Source organism: Panthera tigris, chromosome E1 (genome assembly GCF_018350195.1).
Source record: "Panthera tigris isolate Pti1 chromosome E1, P.tigris_Pti1_mat1.1, whole genome shotgun sequence".
NCBI lineage: Eukaryota > Metazoa > Chordata > Mammalia > Carnivora > Felidae > Panthera > Panthera tigris.
Window position 1 is genome coordinate 33,550,452 of NC_056673.1, and position 18,631 is coordinate 33,569,082.

Here is an 18,631-nt window from a genome sequence, read left to right on the forward strand (position 1 = left end):
TTCAAAGCCTCCAATATTTATTATCTGGCCATTTACAGAAAAAATTTGCTGACTCTTGTTCTAAGACACCATATACATTTTTTTTTTCTTTTTAGTGGCGGCCTTCCTCTGTTCGTCAATTTCCTCAAATGCCCAGAAGGAGATTGGAGCAATGAATTCTGTGTCTCTTTCCAAATGCGGGGATTCTGAGTTTTCTTTTGAAACTCACAAGTTCTCAAACTGCCACAATGAAAAAAAGGAGAATAACATTGAAATATGTTTTCCTTACTATCAAGAGAGGGGCCCTTGCTATGTATATCTCTCCTCATCTGGCAGGGATGACAGCTTTTACTGTCAACACAATTTTTTTTGATTAGACACCTGGATCTTTCCCAAGGGCTGGCTGCACGTTAAGTAAAGAAATCCTATCCACCGGCAGAGTGCTGCAGCAGCTAAGGCTGCTTTCTGTTCACCTGTTTGCTGTGAGGAATTCTCAACCGGCTCTCCACTCACTGGGTATCAGATGTAAACAACAGGTGATAATGGAGGATCTGGCTAGGAAGATTTAAAATGGAAAGCCAGTATTTCTCTCTGAGCTCTGTTGCAACACTCATGGTTACTGTAGCAGGGCTTTAAATGAGGTGCGTTTACAATGTGCTGTCCTGTCTTTCCACATTGCCCAACAGTATGAGGCCAGACAGGGCATACAAGGGCATTTGAAAACACATTATATAAAGCACCTTGCTTTTCTTCAAATCTAGCCTGCAGGCATCGTATTTTGTAATTGATGGACAGCAAGTGGGCTCAGCTCAGGCTGATGGATTTTTGCAGGGCGAGTTTGCATCCTTCACAAGGCATGTCAAAGAAAGCAAACAGAGACTATGCAGTTCTATCATTATAACAGACTTCATTCAGATGATCTGATTGTCTTCCCACCTATTAAAGTGTTACATAATTTCACTTCTGAATGGATGGGCTGACAGAGGAGGAATGAAGGGAGAGCAAGGCTTTTTGCAGCCTTCTGAATGGGACAGAAGCTTTCAGTGATACTTTTGTCAGTTGCAATACCCTTAATTATCCAAAGACTTTATTTTCTTCTACCTTTTAAATCACATCTCTTAAATCAGTGCTTCAGTCAGACTGATAGGTCTTCCTTAAACAGCCTCTGTGTGTGGCGTGGGGGGTGGGGGGGTGTGCACGGAGAGAAGAGAGAGAGAGAATATGAATGTATCTACAAATCTGAAAACTTAGTCGACTAGTTTACTCAGGACTGTGTTGGAATTAGCTTTCCTTTGTGGTCGTCTTAAGAGCAAACATCTTTGTTTTCTCTCTCTTCCTCACTGGAAATGATAGTTTCTTGAGGATATGGTCAAATGGCAGGAAAAAGCAGAAAAAATACTTGAATATACAACGCGGTGATGACATGTGGACTTGACACTACAATTCAGATAGACCTTTAGGGAAAACAGTCTCCTCTGATCAGTATTCAACATGATGTTTTATCCTCACTCATTTAGCATATGTAAATAGTGCTATAAATAATCCCATTAGGTCGATGACTGTCAAGAAGGGCATGGTGAGATTGTTTTAATGAAAGATACTGCATTTGACACCAACTGGGTCAGGGTGGGCAGAGAATATGCTCTGTAACATATTTGACGGTTTCAGGCAGTGATACGTTGTCCCATGTCCCAGCAGACATTCAAGTGAGTGACAAATTTTTATTTATCTGAACTTACAAACTCCATGTTGCCTGTGAACAGAATATCTCTTACATAGTTTTAGTATACCCTGTTCTTCGGCAGTGCAAATACTGTGTATATCAAGGGAAGATGGTACTTTATTTTGTTCTGAACTTTACCAAGAGTTGTTGAGTATTTTGGAAAATCAGACCACCAAGAGCAATGGCACCTGTGGATCGTGGCCTCCCAGATACAGTACAACCGTATTATTTGTTCCTGTTTCAATCAAGCATCCAACTTCTTCATTCTTTGGTGCATAACAACCAAGTATTTATAAACTGAAATATATATTTTTTTATTACAGATTATGCATTAATCCTTTGTATTACAGGTAAAGCATTACACTGTGTTGTTTTTTGAAATTATGTGTGTAAATTAACAATCAGCAAACTTTCTGTAAAGAGCCATATAGGAGATACTTTAAGTTTTGCGGGCCATTTGGTTTCTGTCACAATTATTCAACTCTGCCATTCTAGTGAGAAAGCAGACAGAGGCAATATGTAAATAGGTGGGCATGGCTGTGTTTCAATAAAACTTTATTTATAGACACTGAAATTTCCATTTAATATAATTTTCTCATGTCACAAGACATCCTTTTTTATTTTCTTAACTACTCAAAAATGCAAAACCATTCTTCGCTCTTGACTGGTACCAGAACAGTCAGTGGGCCATCTTTGCTTAGTAGATGATCATTTACCAGTGTCCGTTCTAGTGCATCAGGCTCAAGCATACACAAATATATATTATTTCGAATTACATTCATCTATCCTTTACATTATAGCTAAAGCACTATGTTCGTTTTTGAAATGGATGTGTGTGTAAGGACTAGCAACAAAGGTTTTTGTAAAACAGCTTGGTAAAAATATTTAATATAAAACAGTTTTTAGTGCTGTGCAGATCTTTACTTGTAATGATAAATATATACAAGAGACTATGGTTTTCCCAACAACTACCTCTGAGAATAAAGAAAGAAGGCCATATTAAAAAGCAAGCAAGCAAAAGAAAGAGCAAGCAAGCTGCATTTATGGTTAAAATTGTTCAAGACAGGCAACAATCCTGATTGGATAAAATTTGGTGCCTTTTTATAAAACTCAGAAATTCTTGTCTTTTTTGGTAGGGAAAATCAATCCTGGCTTATCTGTAATGCAAAGCTGTTAGGTGATGTTTGCCATTCAATACTTTTGGGCTTTCAGATGTGTGTTATTTCTTCCAGGCTTGGGACATGCTTCATGTGCAGCAGAGTTGAGCTGAGGTTTAGTGAAATATCAGAGTTGTTTCTTTCTTTCTTTCTTTCTTTCTTTCTTTCTTTCTTTCTTTCTTTCTTTCTCTCTTTCTAGAATGTACTGCCTATAAGTTTTATTTACTTATCAAGGCGAGCGTTACAAAATGTTTCAAAAATGAGCCCCTGGGTCTGAGTACATTAGGTGAATCTGATCTCATAGATTTCTGAGCCTTTGGCATTCCCTTCTTTCCCTCCCGTGAGCTGGGAAGGAGGGTAAGAGTGGATCCGGCAATGTCAGGTCTCAGAGAAGGCATCAGAATTGTGCTGAACCTGAGAAGTATCCTTTGTCCACCTACTTGGTAAACTTTCCAACCATGTAAGTCTTGATCTGGTTTCTCAACTTGATCAGATGTAAAGATTTCCTGGCTGACTTCAAATCTCCTTGTCTTTCCCTAGTGACACAAATACGTGGAGTCTCTGTTAACTCTGTTGTCCTTGGCTGGACAAAGCCATTGCAGCCTCTGCTTTGAGGCCACTTCCTGCCTGCTGCCCCAGGACAGATGCACTGGCTTTCAACTCCCCTGCCTTTAGGGCTTCCTCCAGGGCTGTGGAAACATCTGAGTTCTCTATCCACTCCACCTGGAAGTGGGGTACTGGGTAACCCAGGGTACTTTGATGCATCCCAAAGCCCTAGATTTGTACTGGGTGACTTCCAAGGTGATACCTTTCCAGAGCCTTCAATAGGTTCTTTGTTCCTGTTCTGGTCGTGTCTGAAGACACCAAACCTCATTGTCAACTCCAGAAGGAGTTGGCTTCTCTTTCACTCATCCTGTGTTATAAACCCTTCTTCATCACAGAGCTGCAAGCCTCAGGGGCCTTAAGGTCATAGGCAGAAAAAGTATCTTTACTCTGGGAAGACACTTGGATCTAAGCAATTGGAGCTCATATGGAAGATGAAGTTTAATTTGGCAAATCCTTTCTCTACACAAAACTGTGCTTTCAGACACATTGTCTTGTGTCATTATCTCTAACCCAGAATGATGAGTCTGAAGGAGACTGAAAAAAAGAATAAGATTTAAAGAAAGGAAATAAAAGTCAAGGTTTAACATTTCTATTTACTTGCCAGATTACAAATATGGTTGAAATGACCTTATTTTCTTCCAGTGTGAAGGGAAGCTGAAATATGAATACTGTTCAGTAGTAAAGGGATCCACACAAGTCTGTATTATCTGCACTTTGGGGTGTATACCCACATGTAATAGAATCGCCCCAATTCACCCACCATCTGTCATAAGGTCAGAGATTATCCTGAGATCACGTCAGCATGAGCTCACAGATCCCTATGCTCTGTCCCAGTTACTTGGGCTTTCCATTTTTTCTCTTCATGGTGTCAAAACCTCTCACCATGATCGTTTATATTCTTGTTTTCATCTTCCTGGAACCTGAGGAAAGCTGGCCAATTGCACCCTTCCCTCTTTTAGCCTAGCCATTTTAGCAAATGCCTTATGCCCTCTCTGTTCCTAAGGGGTCTGTGCACATGGAGAGTTCTTGCCTGGCTTGTGCATGGGATCAGCCTCAGTCTAAGTGGTGTGTGTGTGTGTGTGTGTGTGTGTGTGTACATGAGTGTAGGGGCAGGTGTGGAAAAGAGGTGATTCAGAGGTAGAGACAAGTGATGGGGGAATTCAGATAGGCTTAAATACATAATTACTGTCTACTTCTCTTCAATAGACCTCTCCTGAGTGCTTTGTATAAAAACGCAATGACAGTATATTTACAGGTTAATAATCTGTTTTAAAGAAAAGAAGAGGGAGGGATGCTGGATGGCTTGTGGGTAGAAAAGGAGTACTGTATGTCTATTCACCCTTCTTACATGGCCAGGACCAAAGGATTGTCTGCTATTCTCTTAATCTCTCTTCCTCTCTTCCCCCTTTTAGCTCAACAGAATTCACCAAAAATCCATGAAGGCTGGTGGGCGTACAAGGAGGTGGTCCAGGGAAGCTTTGTTCCAGGTAAAGACACATTTATTCTTGTCATTTTATTTTTAAGAAAAGAATTTGAATGAAATAGAATATTATTTCCAGAATTTTGCATTTGCTACATGGCAGGAAAGGTATCGCCAGAAGCAGCAGGGTTCCTCTGCCACTGCAGGTGAATGCTCCATCCGGGGAAGGTTTGTTCAGGAGTGGCAGTTTAGGCAAGACCACCTTTTTCCATCTGAGCCTACCTGCCAAAGCCTTTCCCTCTGCAGGTGGCTCTTCCAGGGAGAGGCCAGGGGAGGACAGAGTGTTGAAGCTCTGTCTGCTGGAGTTCGGTGAAGCGAGAAAGAGCCATCTTTGAACATTGATGAAACAGGAAGGCTGGAAAGGCTGACCATGACAGTGAGGCTTGCTGGGATGCATGCTGTCACTGATGTCACTTCAGTAGCATCTGTGCTCAGGACTTAGCACATTGAGCCAAGCACAGGCTAAAAATAACAGGCGGAGTGGATGCCGTCAGCATTGGGGGAAAAGAACTGAAGACAAGGCAGAGCCAGAAATTAAAGCCATGACTCTAGTTTCGAAGGAAGGTAGAGAGTTCTCCTGTCTTCCCCACCACTCTCACCTCCCTTCTGCTGTATCAGACTTCCGTGGGGAGAGAGGCGAGAGAAAGAGCAAGAATGGTAAGGAGAAGGATGGAGGGGAAGGCAGGTGAGATATGTCAGAATATTTTAAACTGCTGAGATGTGGGAAGGTAAGAAAGAAAGCTCTTGAGAGAAGCGAGTATGGGCCCCCACTTAGGCCCTGAGAACAGAAAGCTCCAGTGTCAGTGGAGATCTTTGTAGTTGGTGGCAGGTGGGAAGAACAGTGCCCCTGGTTCATTCTTGGCTGCTATATGGCCTGTGCCCGTTCTTCTGTAGAGTTCATTACATCACCTGTGCAGAGCTCAGCAAGTTGTTAAAGCCCTTGGAGCATCACTTTCTTGGTTGTGCCATGGGACAGTAATACACGCTCTTGGGGCTTTCCAAGAAGAGGAAACAGCTTGGTGGGGGAGAGTGGGTGACCCACAAAAAAGCCAGCTGGCTGCCAAATAGCCTCATAAATTGATATTATTAACTGCACAAATTTACTCTGGTACATTTGTCCCTTGGCCCAGTGGGCATAGAAACCCGTCTTGATTAATTCACCCAGAAACGATCAGGTTTCTAATAATAATCTTGGAACAACTTAATTGGCACGTGCTATATTCATATGGTGTGATATAGATACATGGCATTTTATCCATAACAACTGGAGACATCCCTTTCCAATGGAGTGCTTATTGTGTTTCTAAGGAATCTGCTTCCCATATTCGAGACATCCCAGAAGTTGTGTTTATAATGACACTCAAGTGCTTTGTGATTATGGGAGTAGAGCCACAAAGGGCATTCCCTTCAGGTTATAATGAGTCCTGCTAAACTGATAATATCCTCAGTAGTGACTGAAGTGTTGATGGATAATATGGAAGAGGCGGTGCAAAGTTTTGCTCTTCTGCCCCACATTTTATTTTTGATGTTTTCCGCTCTGTTGACACATTCCTTCTCTACACGCTTGCAAGGTCCTCTTTTGATTTGGCAGTTGCTTCTCAGACAGCCACAGGAAAGAAGTTTCATCTTTCCTTTTACGTGTTGATTTAAAAAAGTCAAACTTCCCCTCATTTCCAGCTTTATATGAGATTCTATGAATAAAACCTGCTATATGGTAAGCAGTAAGGTGCGGAGGTCTGAGAGTAGAATCTGGAGCCAGGCAGACCTGGCATTGAGTCTGGGTTCTATGGCTTCCTATTGGTAGTTCTGTCAGCAAGTTGCCTGCCTACTCTCAGATCCTTGGGTTATCCATCTGCTAAAATGGAGATAAGGACTCAGTCAGCCTCATGAGGTTTTGTGAGGATTAAATTAGATAATGCAGATAAGGTGCTTATGGTAATGTGTGGTGCATGGTGTGAGGCAGGACATATCAGTTGTTCTTGATATAACTATTACTATTTTATCGGTAGCAATGTAGTTGGATATCTGATACTTCTCTGCTTCAGAAAAGGCAGAGAGCCATAAACTGGAAATATAATAATGCAAGTGAAGGTCTCTCATGATGCGTAGAACATGGGGGATGCTTAGTAATTGTTCCCGGGATGGGTGAACGCAACTGGTCTGGACGCAGTGACCAACTGAGAAGTGACTTGATCATCCTTTGCATTGAATGGTCTCAAAGCCCTTTGGCTTCCTGGTACAGAAGACTGGTAGCTGATGATTTTACTTCCTAAACTTCGGGGCACTCCACTCTGTTAAAAAAAAGATAAGAGTCATGAGAATTTTTGAATTAAGTAATTGGACCTGAGGCCCTAACATCTGACAGACTTCAAATGACCTACTTTATCTAAATTGGTGCTTAGGGCAATAAAGAGACCCTTTATCTCTTATTATCATTGCTGAATATAAGGTTGACAGTGTTCCTTGATTTGCCACTGGGATTTTTTTTCATGGTATGGATGTGTGAAAGAAAAGAGAACTCTGTATGACGAGACGATTTGGACTAGTTTTATTGCCCTGTAAGTTCTTTACAAGAGTATCTAGAAATAATTGTCAGTTGGCATAACAGTTGTGAATCTGTGATTTCAACAGCTTGTGGTGTGTAGAAATATAGGACTTCTCTAAGAGTGGCAAGCCTGGGGTTGATTTAGCACAAGAATAACCCACTTCGGTCAGTTCAAAGCACCTATGGGGTAGGCTCCTAGTGTTGAGAACCATGTATGGGGCTGTTGATAAAGAGGTAATGGGTACACAGTTATTATTCAAGGATGAACCTACTGTCTAAAGAGGAAGATAAGCCATAAACCCATGACTCAGTGTAACAAGGCCTCTAATAGGGTCTAGAGAACATGTAAAGGAGCCTGTAAAGTGTTGTGATTCTGTCTGCCTGTTGACTAGTAGACTTCGTTTACCTGCTCAAATCCACACCTTCATCTAGCCTCACCCCTAACTACAGCCTACTTTGCAGGCAGAGCCCCGATTTGATTTGTGTTCACCCCCCCAGACAGCCATGGGCTCAGAAGGAGTCCTTCCCCAGCCCCAGAAAGTTACTCTTGATTACTATCTACCCCAATCATGGTGATTTCATATTATTCTTGAGACTGATGGATTTAGACATCATGATGGCTAATTTCCTGCATCAGATTGGATGGTCTGCAGTACCAAGATACTTTGTCAAACACTATCCTTGATGTCTCCGTGAAGATTTTTTTTAGATGAGATTACCATTTACAACAGTGGAGCTTAACTGAAGCAGACTACTCTTCCTAATGGCAGTGGGCCTCATCAAATCAGTTGAAGGCCTTGAGAGAAAAAGACTGAGGTTCCCCCAAGGAAGAGGGAATTATGCTTCTAGAACCTTTTGGCCTCAAACTATACCATCTCCTCTCTGGATGTCCAACCTGCCAGCCTGCCCTGCAAGTTACAGATCTGTCAGTGTCCACAATCAAATGAGCCAATTCCTTAGAATAAATCTCTCTTTACAAATAGACACATACAGATGGGGTGCACGTACACACACACACACACACACACACACACACACACACTATTGGTTCTGTTTCTCTGGAAAACCCTGACTGATTCACTAATATAAACATAAGCCTGTGGTAAACAATTCTACCCATGGTGGGGACAAAAGCTATAGCAAAGATGGTAAAACAGAAACTTGGAATGAACCCAGATCTTGTATGGCTGACTTAGCATTAAATCAACCGTGGAATTGCCTCAACATTGATTTTCTTAAGTGAGATAACAGACTTCTTACTGTTGGAGCTGTTTTGAGTCAGGCTTTCTGTCACTTGCAGCCCAAAGCATTCTTCCAGCTTCTGGATTCTCAGTGGAAAAGGAGGAGAAGGGGGAGGGGGACATCAGAGCAAATAGCACTGGCAGAGAGGGGTGGAAATGCACCATGCATACGGACACTGTCTATAGGACAGAGCACACTATGGAGCTTGATATGTGAGGAGGCCAGAAGGGGGCCTGGCTATGGGACTCTGTGTTTCGTGTTCAAGAGCTTAGACACAGTCCCTTTAAAAGTAGAGGAATTATGGGGCGCCTGGGTGGCGCAGTCGGTTAAGCGTCCGACTTCAGCCAGGTCACGATCTCGCGGTCCGTGAGTTCGAGCCCCGCGTCAGGCTCTGGGCTGATGGCTCGGAGCCTGGAGCCTGTTTCCGATTCTGTGTCTCCCTCTCTCTCTGCCCCTCCCCCGTTCATGCTCTGTCTCTCTCTGTCCCAAAAATAAAAATAAAAAATGTTGAAAAAAAATTAAAAAAAAAAATAAAAGTAGAGGAATTATAAGACACCCCTAAGCTCTAGAGAGACACAGTGATGTGTATTTTAAAAAGCCAGCTATCAACAGGCACATGAAAAGATGCTCAACGGCGCTCCTCATCAGGGAAATACAAATCAAAACCACACTCAGATATCACCTCACGCCAGTCAGAGTGGCCAAAATGAACAAATCAGGAGACTATAGATGCTGGAGAGGATGTGGAGAAATGGGAACCCTCTTGCACTGTTGGTGGGAATGCAAACTGGTGCAGCCGCTCTGGAAAACAGTGTGGAGGTTCCTCAGAAAATTAAAAATAGATCTACCCTATGACCCAGTAGTAGCACTGCTAGGAATTTACCCAAGGGATACAGGAGTACTGATGCACAGGGGCACTTGTACCCCAATGTTTATAGCAGCACTCTCAACAATAGCCAAATTATGGAAAGAGCCTAAATGTCCATCAACTGATGAATGGATAAAGAAATTGTGGTTTATATACACAATGGAGTACTACGTGGCAATGAGAAAGAATGAAATATGGCCCTTTGTAGCAATGTGGATGGAACTGGAGAGTGTTATGCTAAGTGAAATAAGCCATGCAGAGAAAGACAGATACCATATGTTTCCACTCTTATGTGGATCCTGAGAAACTTAACAGAGACCCATGGGGGAGGGGAAGGGGGAAAAAAAAAAGAGGTTAGAGTGGGAGAGAGCCAAAGCATAAGAGACTCTCAAAAACTGAGAACAAACTGAGGGTTAATGGGGGGTGGGAGGGAGGGGAGGGTGGGTGATGGGTATTGAGGAGGGCACATTTTGGGATGAGCACTGGGTGTTGTATGGAAACCAATTTGACAATAAATTTCATATATTGAAAAAAATAAAAGTGAAGGAGAGGTAAAAAAAATAAAAAAATTAAAAAATTAAAAAAAAATAAAAGCCAGCTATTGGGGCACACAGGTAGCTCAGTTGGTTAAGCACCTGACTCTTGGTTTTGGCTTAGATCATCATCTCAGGGTTATGGGATTGAGCCCTGTGTTAGGCTCCACACTGAGCATGGAGCCTACTTAACATCCTCTCTCAGGGTGCCTGGGCAGCTCTTCAGTTGAGCATCTGGCTTAGGCTCAGGTCTTGAACTCGTGGATCATGAGTTCAAGCCCCGTGTCAGGCTCTGTGCTGACAGCTCAGAGCCTGGAGCCTGCTTTGGATTCTGTGTCTCCCTCTCTCTGTGTTGGTCTCACGCTTGCTCTCTCTCTCTCTCAAAAATAAAGATTTAAAAAAATAAAAAAAAAAAAAAGATCCTGTCTTTCCCTCTCTCTCTGCCCTCCCCCTCCTCTAAAAAAAAAAAAAAAAAACCAGCTATGACTATAGTAATGGAGATGTATACTGTATTTTGAAAAGAATAGCAGAGGCAAAAGGATTCATGAGGTGATTTTGTTTTGTTTTTAATGTTTATTTTTGAGAGAGAGAGAGAGAGAGAGACAGTGTGTGAGCGGGCGGGTGGGGGGGTGGGGGGTGGTGCAGAGAGAGAGGGAGACACAGTATCCAAAGCAGGCTCCAGGCCCTGAGCTGTCAGCACGGAGCCCATCACGGGGCTCGAACTCAAGAACTGTGAGATCATGACCTGAGCTGAAGTCAGATGCTCAACTGACTGAGCCACCCCAGCGCCTCAAGGTGGTTTCTTTCTTTCTTTCTTCTTTAATCATCCAGGCAAGAGATGGCAAGCACCTGTACTAATACTGTGAAATAAAAAAAAAATCCTAAAAACAAAACCCCAAAACTGGGTTAATCATGTTATGGAAGGATTCAGCATAGGGTTTGTTTAGTGACATTTAAAGTATATTTCTCTTTCACACATGTAGATAACACATTTATCATTTAGCATAAATATACACATTTAACACATTTCAGAAAAATTTGTGCCAAATACTGTCTTTTCACATTCCATTTATCCAAAACAGTGGGGGAATCAGGCATTCTCTATGGAGGAGGCACTATGCTGGAACCTGGGGTTTTAAAAAAGAGATGCCCTCTGGGGTACCTGGGTGGCTCAGTCAGTTAGGCGTCTGACTCTTGATCATGGGTCAGGGCTTGATTTCATGGTTCTGGTCATTAGATTGAGCCTTGAGTTGGGCTCCGTGCTGAGTATGGAGCCTGCCTGGGATTTTCTCTCTCTCTCTCTCTCTCTCTCTCTCTCTCTCTCTCTCTCTCTCTCTCTCTGCCTCTTCCCTATTCATGCGCTCTCTCTCAATAAATAAATAAACATTTAAAAATAAAAATAAAAAGGAGTTGGCCTCTAACTTCTTTCCATCTAGTGGGAGAGACAGTCACTAAAAGTACTAAGTAGCTTCTCACTCCCAACACCTGCTTCACATGGCAATGTTTGGATGGGAAGTTTCTTTTTCTCTGTTCAGACTAGGACATCAGAATCAAGGGGTTGCTTCCATTTTAAAGCTTTAAATCATGACACTGGGGGTATATATTTTTAGAACTTTATGAAACCCTGGAGCAGGTGAAGAACCTCTTTTCCATTTCACCACCACCTAAGGGTCGCTCTCAGGTTGCTGAATGTGAGCTCTTGAACTCACTCATTCTGCAGTCTGTCTCTGGACGCCTGCTTTCAGCATGGCCATACTTGATTCTTGGTGGATAAAGACACAAAGAACATTCCACTGTGGCTTAAAGGAGCCGAGGATAGTGACAGAGAGAGAGAGAGAGAGAGAGAGAGAGAGAGAGAGAGATCCATCATGCTATAGCACTTCCAGGATTGCCATGGAGGGTGTCTGGGGCTACCCAGTTCGAGAAAGCACAGAGGGGACTTCCCAGCAGATGAAATGCCTGGACTGAGTCCCCAAGGGTAACATGTATGATTCTGCTAGGGGAATAAGGGAAGAAATGGTGTTTCAGAAAGGGGAGGAGTCTGGGAAGAGAGGGGCTCACTGTGCAGATAGCTCAGGGGGAGTTAGGGCTGAGGAGGGCAGCAGGGGTCCAGTCATGGAAGGCCATACCAGCTGTCAGTGTAGATGTCACCCTAAAGGTTTTGAGGGGGCCAAGGGAGGGATGAAAACTAGTGCAAGATTCAGAATGAGGGAGATGGGAGCTAAGATAGGAGCAGTGGGCGCTCTGAGGAGGGTCTAGCCTCCAGGGACAGGAGCCTCATGTCCTTTTACCCCTACCCCTCCAGGACATAGCACAGACGTTGCATACAGCCGGGGGGGGGGGCTCCATGTTTGCTAAATCAACTTGGATCAGAACAGAGGAGTTACTGCTCCTTGAAGCTAGGTGGACAGCACCAGCAGCAGCATCAAAATAAACACAGCACGACAAACTATATGGGCTGTATGGGCTATAAAGGTGCATTGGGAAAACCTCCAGTTTCCCACGTGTGTCCCCTCCTCACATTTTACTGCTGACACTTCTGGTCACCAAATGTGTGGAGGTTTTTTCCGCACAGCAAGTAATTCTCCATGACGCCAACTGATTGTCTTTTACTCAATTGTAACACTTTCTACCTGGAGTTAGTGTCGGATCCCACAGCTTAAGGGCTCAGTCCCATGAGACTGCCACCACCCCACTGCAGATGCCAGTTACACATTGTATAGGTCCCCAGGTTACCCACAACTTCTGCCTGATTGGGCTACAAATCAGAAGTCCCCGCCATCTCTTCTTCCAGTTTAATTAATTTGCTAGTGTGGCTCACAGAACTCAGGGAAACACTCACTTATATTTACCACTTTATTAAAGGATGTTATAAAGGATACATATGAACAGCCAGTTGAAGAAATACACAGGGAGAGGAGCTTCTGTCCCTGTGGAGTTGGGGTGTACACCCTCCTAGTACATGAACATTTTCACCAGCCTCGAAGCTCTCCAAACACCCCGCCATGGGGATTTTTATGGAGGCTTCATCAGGTGAGCACGATCGATTGCTAACTCTATTTCTAGTTGCCCTCCACATTATGGAGGAATTGGTGGGGTGGAGAAGCTGAAAATTCTAAGCTTCTAATCATGGCTTGGTCTTTCTGTTGACCAGCCCTCATCCAGAGGCCATCCAGGAACCCACCTTAAGTTGCCTCATTAGAACTGGAGATGCTCCTAGTGCTGGTATCTCTTGGGAATATGGAAGGGTTTCAGGAGCCCTAGATGTGACAAATAGGCTTAGAGGTGTGTCCCAGGCAGAAGAGTGCACCTGCATAAAGTCTCAGAGGCATGCATGTGTGAGCATGGCGTGCATTAGAAACGGAGCAAACTTCACTGTGGCCTGAGTGTAGAGTGTCAGAGGCAAAGTGGTTTGAGACTGGAGGTGGTCAGGAGCCAGATCACACTTGGTTGGGCCACACTTCAAGTTTCTGCATGAGGATCCCGGAACAATGGAAGGAGAGTAAGGAGTTGTAAGCAATTCACTCTTCCTCGGAGATCCGGCAAGCACCAAGGGATCATGCAAGTGAGTTTCTAACTGTCTGAATGATGAATAGAGAAACTCAAAGCTTCATTTGTGATCATGGGTGGGATTAGGAGGCTGCTTTGGCTCACTGGTAGAGCCAGATGGCTCACCATGTTATGGTATATTCTTCAAAATCGAGTAGAGATGGTTCGCGCAGGACAGTAAAGTCTCCCAGCCTGCACAGCTTCCCACCTCTTCCTTGTTGGGGAGTTTTAAAACCTCAAGATTGTTAGAAGATGACAGTAATAATATCTTTTGCCGGCGTTACCTGTAGTTTAGCACTGATACCTAATTACCTGCGTTGTTCCAAATGGCCAGGTTTCTTGGCTTGGGAAAGGCTCCTATAGACATGGGTAAGGAATGCGAGCTCTCTTTTCTCCCTGCAGCCCTCCTAGGGAGGGAAGCTGGGTGGTGGGTGCTTGGTGACGTGGGGTGACCTGCCAGGGGTCACACCTGCCTCTTATTCCTCCATAGAGCAGATGGTGTCTATATTTGTTTTCTATTGCTGCATAGCCAATCACCATTCGTCTAGGAGTTTAAATGTGTGTAAACAGACACGTATTTTATTGTCTTGCAGTTTCCACGGGAGTTCAGGCATGGCTCAGCTAGGTCCTCTGCTCAGGGTCTTATAAGGCTGTGAAAGGTGTCAGTCCCGTTGCTTCTCATTTGGGACCAAGCTCACATAGGTTCTAGGCAGAATTCAGTTGTTTGCGGTTGTAGGACTGATGCCCTCAGCTCCTGTAGGCTGTCCCGTCTCCACAGTTCACAGCATGACCGACTGTTTGAAGGCCAAGAAGAAACTGTCTTGCTTTGAATCTCTCCTTTCTCCTCTGGGAAGGTTTGGACTCTCTTTTAAAAGTTAGACCTACCCAGGATACTCTCCTTATGCTGATGGAGGGCCTCATTCACATCTGCAAAGTCCCTTCATCTCTGACATAACACGTAACGTAGTCACAGGAGTGAAATTCCATTATTCACACAAATCCGATTCATGCTCAGGTGGTGTGTACACCAGCAGGTGAGAATCTTGGGGGCCATCATGGAATTTGGCCCTAACACCTTGACCTTCATTCCTCTACATGGTAACCAGTGCCGGGCTGTGCCCCTCATTCCTTCATATGTACGAGGCTGCTAAAATGCTCATTCTAAACCGGTCACAGTTGAAGATGAAATAGACATTGTTCTAGGCTAACATCTCCAAAAGGAGAGGTGAGAAATAATATTTTTTGGATCGGATATTGTGTCTGTTGCCTTTCCATGAAGAGTATCCTCAGAAGAAAACCAAAGCTAGCTTCCCCCACCCCCGCCCCTGATTTCTCAGCCAGTGCTCCTAGATTTATAATCAACAGAAAGTGTGAGGGAGACAGACGGAAGGATTTTATACAACACTCCCAGGTTTCTGGTTTGGGCAACTTGTTGGAGGGTGGAATTGTTCCCCATTGCAGACACAGGAAAGAAGCAGTGAGGTGGGCAGGACAAGGCTCGTAGAGGCTCCCAGTGGACAACACCCCTCAGGGGCTCATCCAGGCGCCACCCCGAATTGCTCTCCAGCCATTCTCCCCCTGCTTTTATCTCCCCTGCCCTTCTCTCCTCCAGCCGCAGACTCTGGCTTCTGATACTTCTCCCTACTCAGACCTCTGTCCTTGTGTTTGGCGAACTTGCCTTTTGGCGGCTGGCTCAGACTCAGCATTTGCTTGCCACCATCTTCCCAAGCTCCCACTCCACTTCCAACGGACAGGCTCTGTTGACACCGGGGTCAGGTATTGCTCAGGCTTTCTCCCCTCAGGAATTCACTGCATGACCACACCTGCCCCACTCAGTCTCCTGCGGAAGGGAAGAGGATGCCACAGCCCCTAAACATCACCTGCCCTCCATCATCCTTTAACACACCCCGGTTGAGTATTGGATAAAGTCATTGCATCGGTTTCACGTGACTGCCTTAACAAATTACACAAGCAGTGGCTCAAAATGACACAGTAATTATATAATTATTAGCATTCTGGGGGTAGATATTCTAAAATCAAGCCCCTCTTGATATGTCACTTTGGCATCAGTTTCTTTGCTACAAAAGTATGTGCACACCTTTTTGTTTGAGTGTAAAATTTCATTTTAATTTCTCTGAGGTAAAACTCGCATTTTACAGAGTCCTGGTTCCATATTGTTTGGTCAAGGGAAATAACCCTCTGCTGTTGGAGGTAGTCGCTCCTTACTGTGTATGTTCGTGTTTTATCTGTTTCATTTACTAGAGCGGGGAGTGGGTGAGTCCACACAGCAGTGCTCTCCCCTTGGACTTTGCTTTGGTCATTACCAATCTTCTTTCTTCTCTGGGTCCCGGAAGCAGCAGGAAGACTATGGGAAAGTGCTTACTGGCTTGGCTCGTCCACTAACCAAACGTGTAATTTTAGGCAAGTCATTTAGTATCTCAGGCTCTTGATTTCCTCACGTATAAAATCACTGTGTTGGGCTGCATTAATTTCAGAGACCCATTCTGGCTCCAATATTCTCTGAGAGTTTGCTAATGTGATAGAAGATTGGTTTGGGAGATACATTTAGCAGCATTAAGAAATAGAATATTGATTTCATTCACAGGATAATTTTATTATGTTCTCGGTATCAGTATTTTGAAATGGAGTCGGTGATGTAAGCGTGTCTGTCTAGATTTCTGATCTCTTGTCTCTATGAGAAAGCAAATAGAACTTAATGGATGAATTCTTCTCAGTATAGGAGGGTGATGTTATGCTGACTCACCCTCAATTATAAATACCTTCATTTATGGTTTTTTCTCAGAAATTGGGATGTGTAGAGATTAAAATGTGCTCTGAACTTGAAAGATGCCAGACACCCTGCTAGACACTGGGGCTACAAATAAGAATAATGCTCTTGAACTTAAGGAGTTCACAGATACATTTAGAGGCAGGTGGCAAATCACAGGTTCCAGTTTAGCCTGGTAGGCGATGTGAGACTGGAGTGGAGAGACAAAGGAGAAAGTTTCCCCTAACTGTGCCTTCTGGTCAGAGAAGGCTTTGCAGATGAAGACGTCTCTTGAGATAGGTCTTAAAAGATATGGAAGAGTCTGCCAGGTGGACGCCATGGAAAAGGTCACTGCCGGTGGATTAAGCGTAATGGAATCTGACCTGCCACTAAATAACAGATTGTAAACTTCTTGCGAGCAGTAAGCGTTTCTCTTTCTAGTCCTCTGTATGACAGCCCCTATTATTACCATACTTCAAAGCTGTGTGGTGGAAAGTGCATTGGACTCAGAAGATCACTCTTTGTGTTCCACTCCATTGTGAACCAGCTGTGTGATGTTTAGAAATCACCTAACTTCTCAGAGCCTCAGTTTACTCACTTGTAAAATAAGGACAATGAAACTTACGTCTCAAATATTTTTGTAAAAATAAACTTATAGTAATTGGCCCCTTATCTGTAGAGAATGCAAGGTACTAGACCCCCAGTGGATGCCTGAAGTGCAGATTGTACCAAACCCTATATATACTGTGGTTTTTCTTATACATACATACCTACAATAAAATTTAAAAAAAAAATTTTTTTAATGTTCATTTATTTTTGAGAGAGAGAGAGTGAGACAGAGCGTGAGCAGGGGAGGGCCAGAGAGAGAGAGAGACACAGAATCTGAAGAAGGCTCCAGGCTCTGAGCCGTCAGCACAGAGCCCGACATGGGGCTTAAACCACAAACCGTGAGATCATGACCTGAGCCGAAGTCAGACGCTCAACCGACTGAGCCACTCAGGCGTCCCGTACAATAAAATTTAATTTAGAGGCACCTGGGTGGCTCAGTCGGTTGAGCGTCAGACTTCAGCTCAGGACATGATCTCGTGGTTCATGAATTCAAGCCCCGCGTCGAGCTCTGTGCTGACAGCTGGGAGCTTGGAGCCTGCTTCCGATTCTGTGTCTCCCTCTGTCTCTGCCCCTACCCTGCTCATGCTCTGTCAATCCCTCTCTCAAAAATAAATAAATGTCAAAACAGTTTTTTGTTTAATTTACTTTATAAGTTAGGCACAGTAAGAGGTCAACAACAAACAATAGTGAGTAATAAAATAGAATAATTATAATAATACATTATAATAAAAGTTATGTGCATGTGGTTTCTCTCCAAATATACTAGTGTACTGAACTCATCCTTGTTCTTGTGATGAGGTGAAACGATAAAATGCCTACATGATGAGATGAAGCGAAGTAAATGTAGGCATGTGGTGTCGCATTATGCTATTGTGGATCTTTTGATGATAATTCAGAAGGCGGATCATTTGCTGTCGGACTGTGGTTGACCGCCAGTGGGAGAAACTGCAGAAAACGAAACTGCGGGTCAGGAGGGAGCCCTGCGTATATTAGACCTAGAGGTGCCTTATAGACTCAGAAAGACTATAAAGGTATTGCTCTTGGTGTTACCGTAATTTTGCATTGGGCTTTTTACCTTTGCAAGGAAGGGCCCTGCTTGTACTGCTGTTCTCCGTTCCTGTTCCTAACACATCGTTCTAATCCAGAAAGGCACGGTAAGCCTTTTGAAGACATGTTAGCACGTTGTGCAAACAGATACAACTTGAGCACAAGTATACATAAAGCTTGTATATATACTTCACCACGGAAGCCTGTTCGGTTGTAGCCATCATAGAAAGTGCTGCTGCCAGATGGGCTGTTGCACCAAGCCTTCTCAGAGGCACATGTCTTTCCTGGTGCCATGACACTGCTTCCTAGTCCAGTCAGCACAGATGGCTCTAGCCAGTCACCCACTTTGGAAATACTTCTGGAGCTTCAGGACCTACCCAGTTGGGAGTGGACCCAGGCAGGCTCTGTGGCAGTGGGCCACACTGGGTTCAGGCAGGAAGGGGTACCCTGTCTGTAGAGAATTTCAAACAAATGATGAAACCCGCTGAAAGTTCGATCTGCTTTTTATTATCTTCGTGTGCTGAAA

General features: G+C 43.9%; 1 protein-coding gene across 1 annotated transcript in view; it reads left to right on the forward strand.

Annotated features, from left to right (window-relative positions):
- Nucleotides 1–18,631, forward strand: part of CA10 (carbonic anhydrase 10) — a 495,011-nt gene that overhangs the window by 87,869 nt on the left and 388,511 nt on the right. The window contains exon 3 of the mRNA XM_042966021.1: nucleotides 4,878–4,952. Coding sequence (XP_042821955.1) covers nucleotides 4,878–4,952 — 75 coding nt within the window. The remainder of the gene's footprint in view (nucleotides 1–4,877; nucleotides 4,953–18,631) is intronic.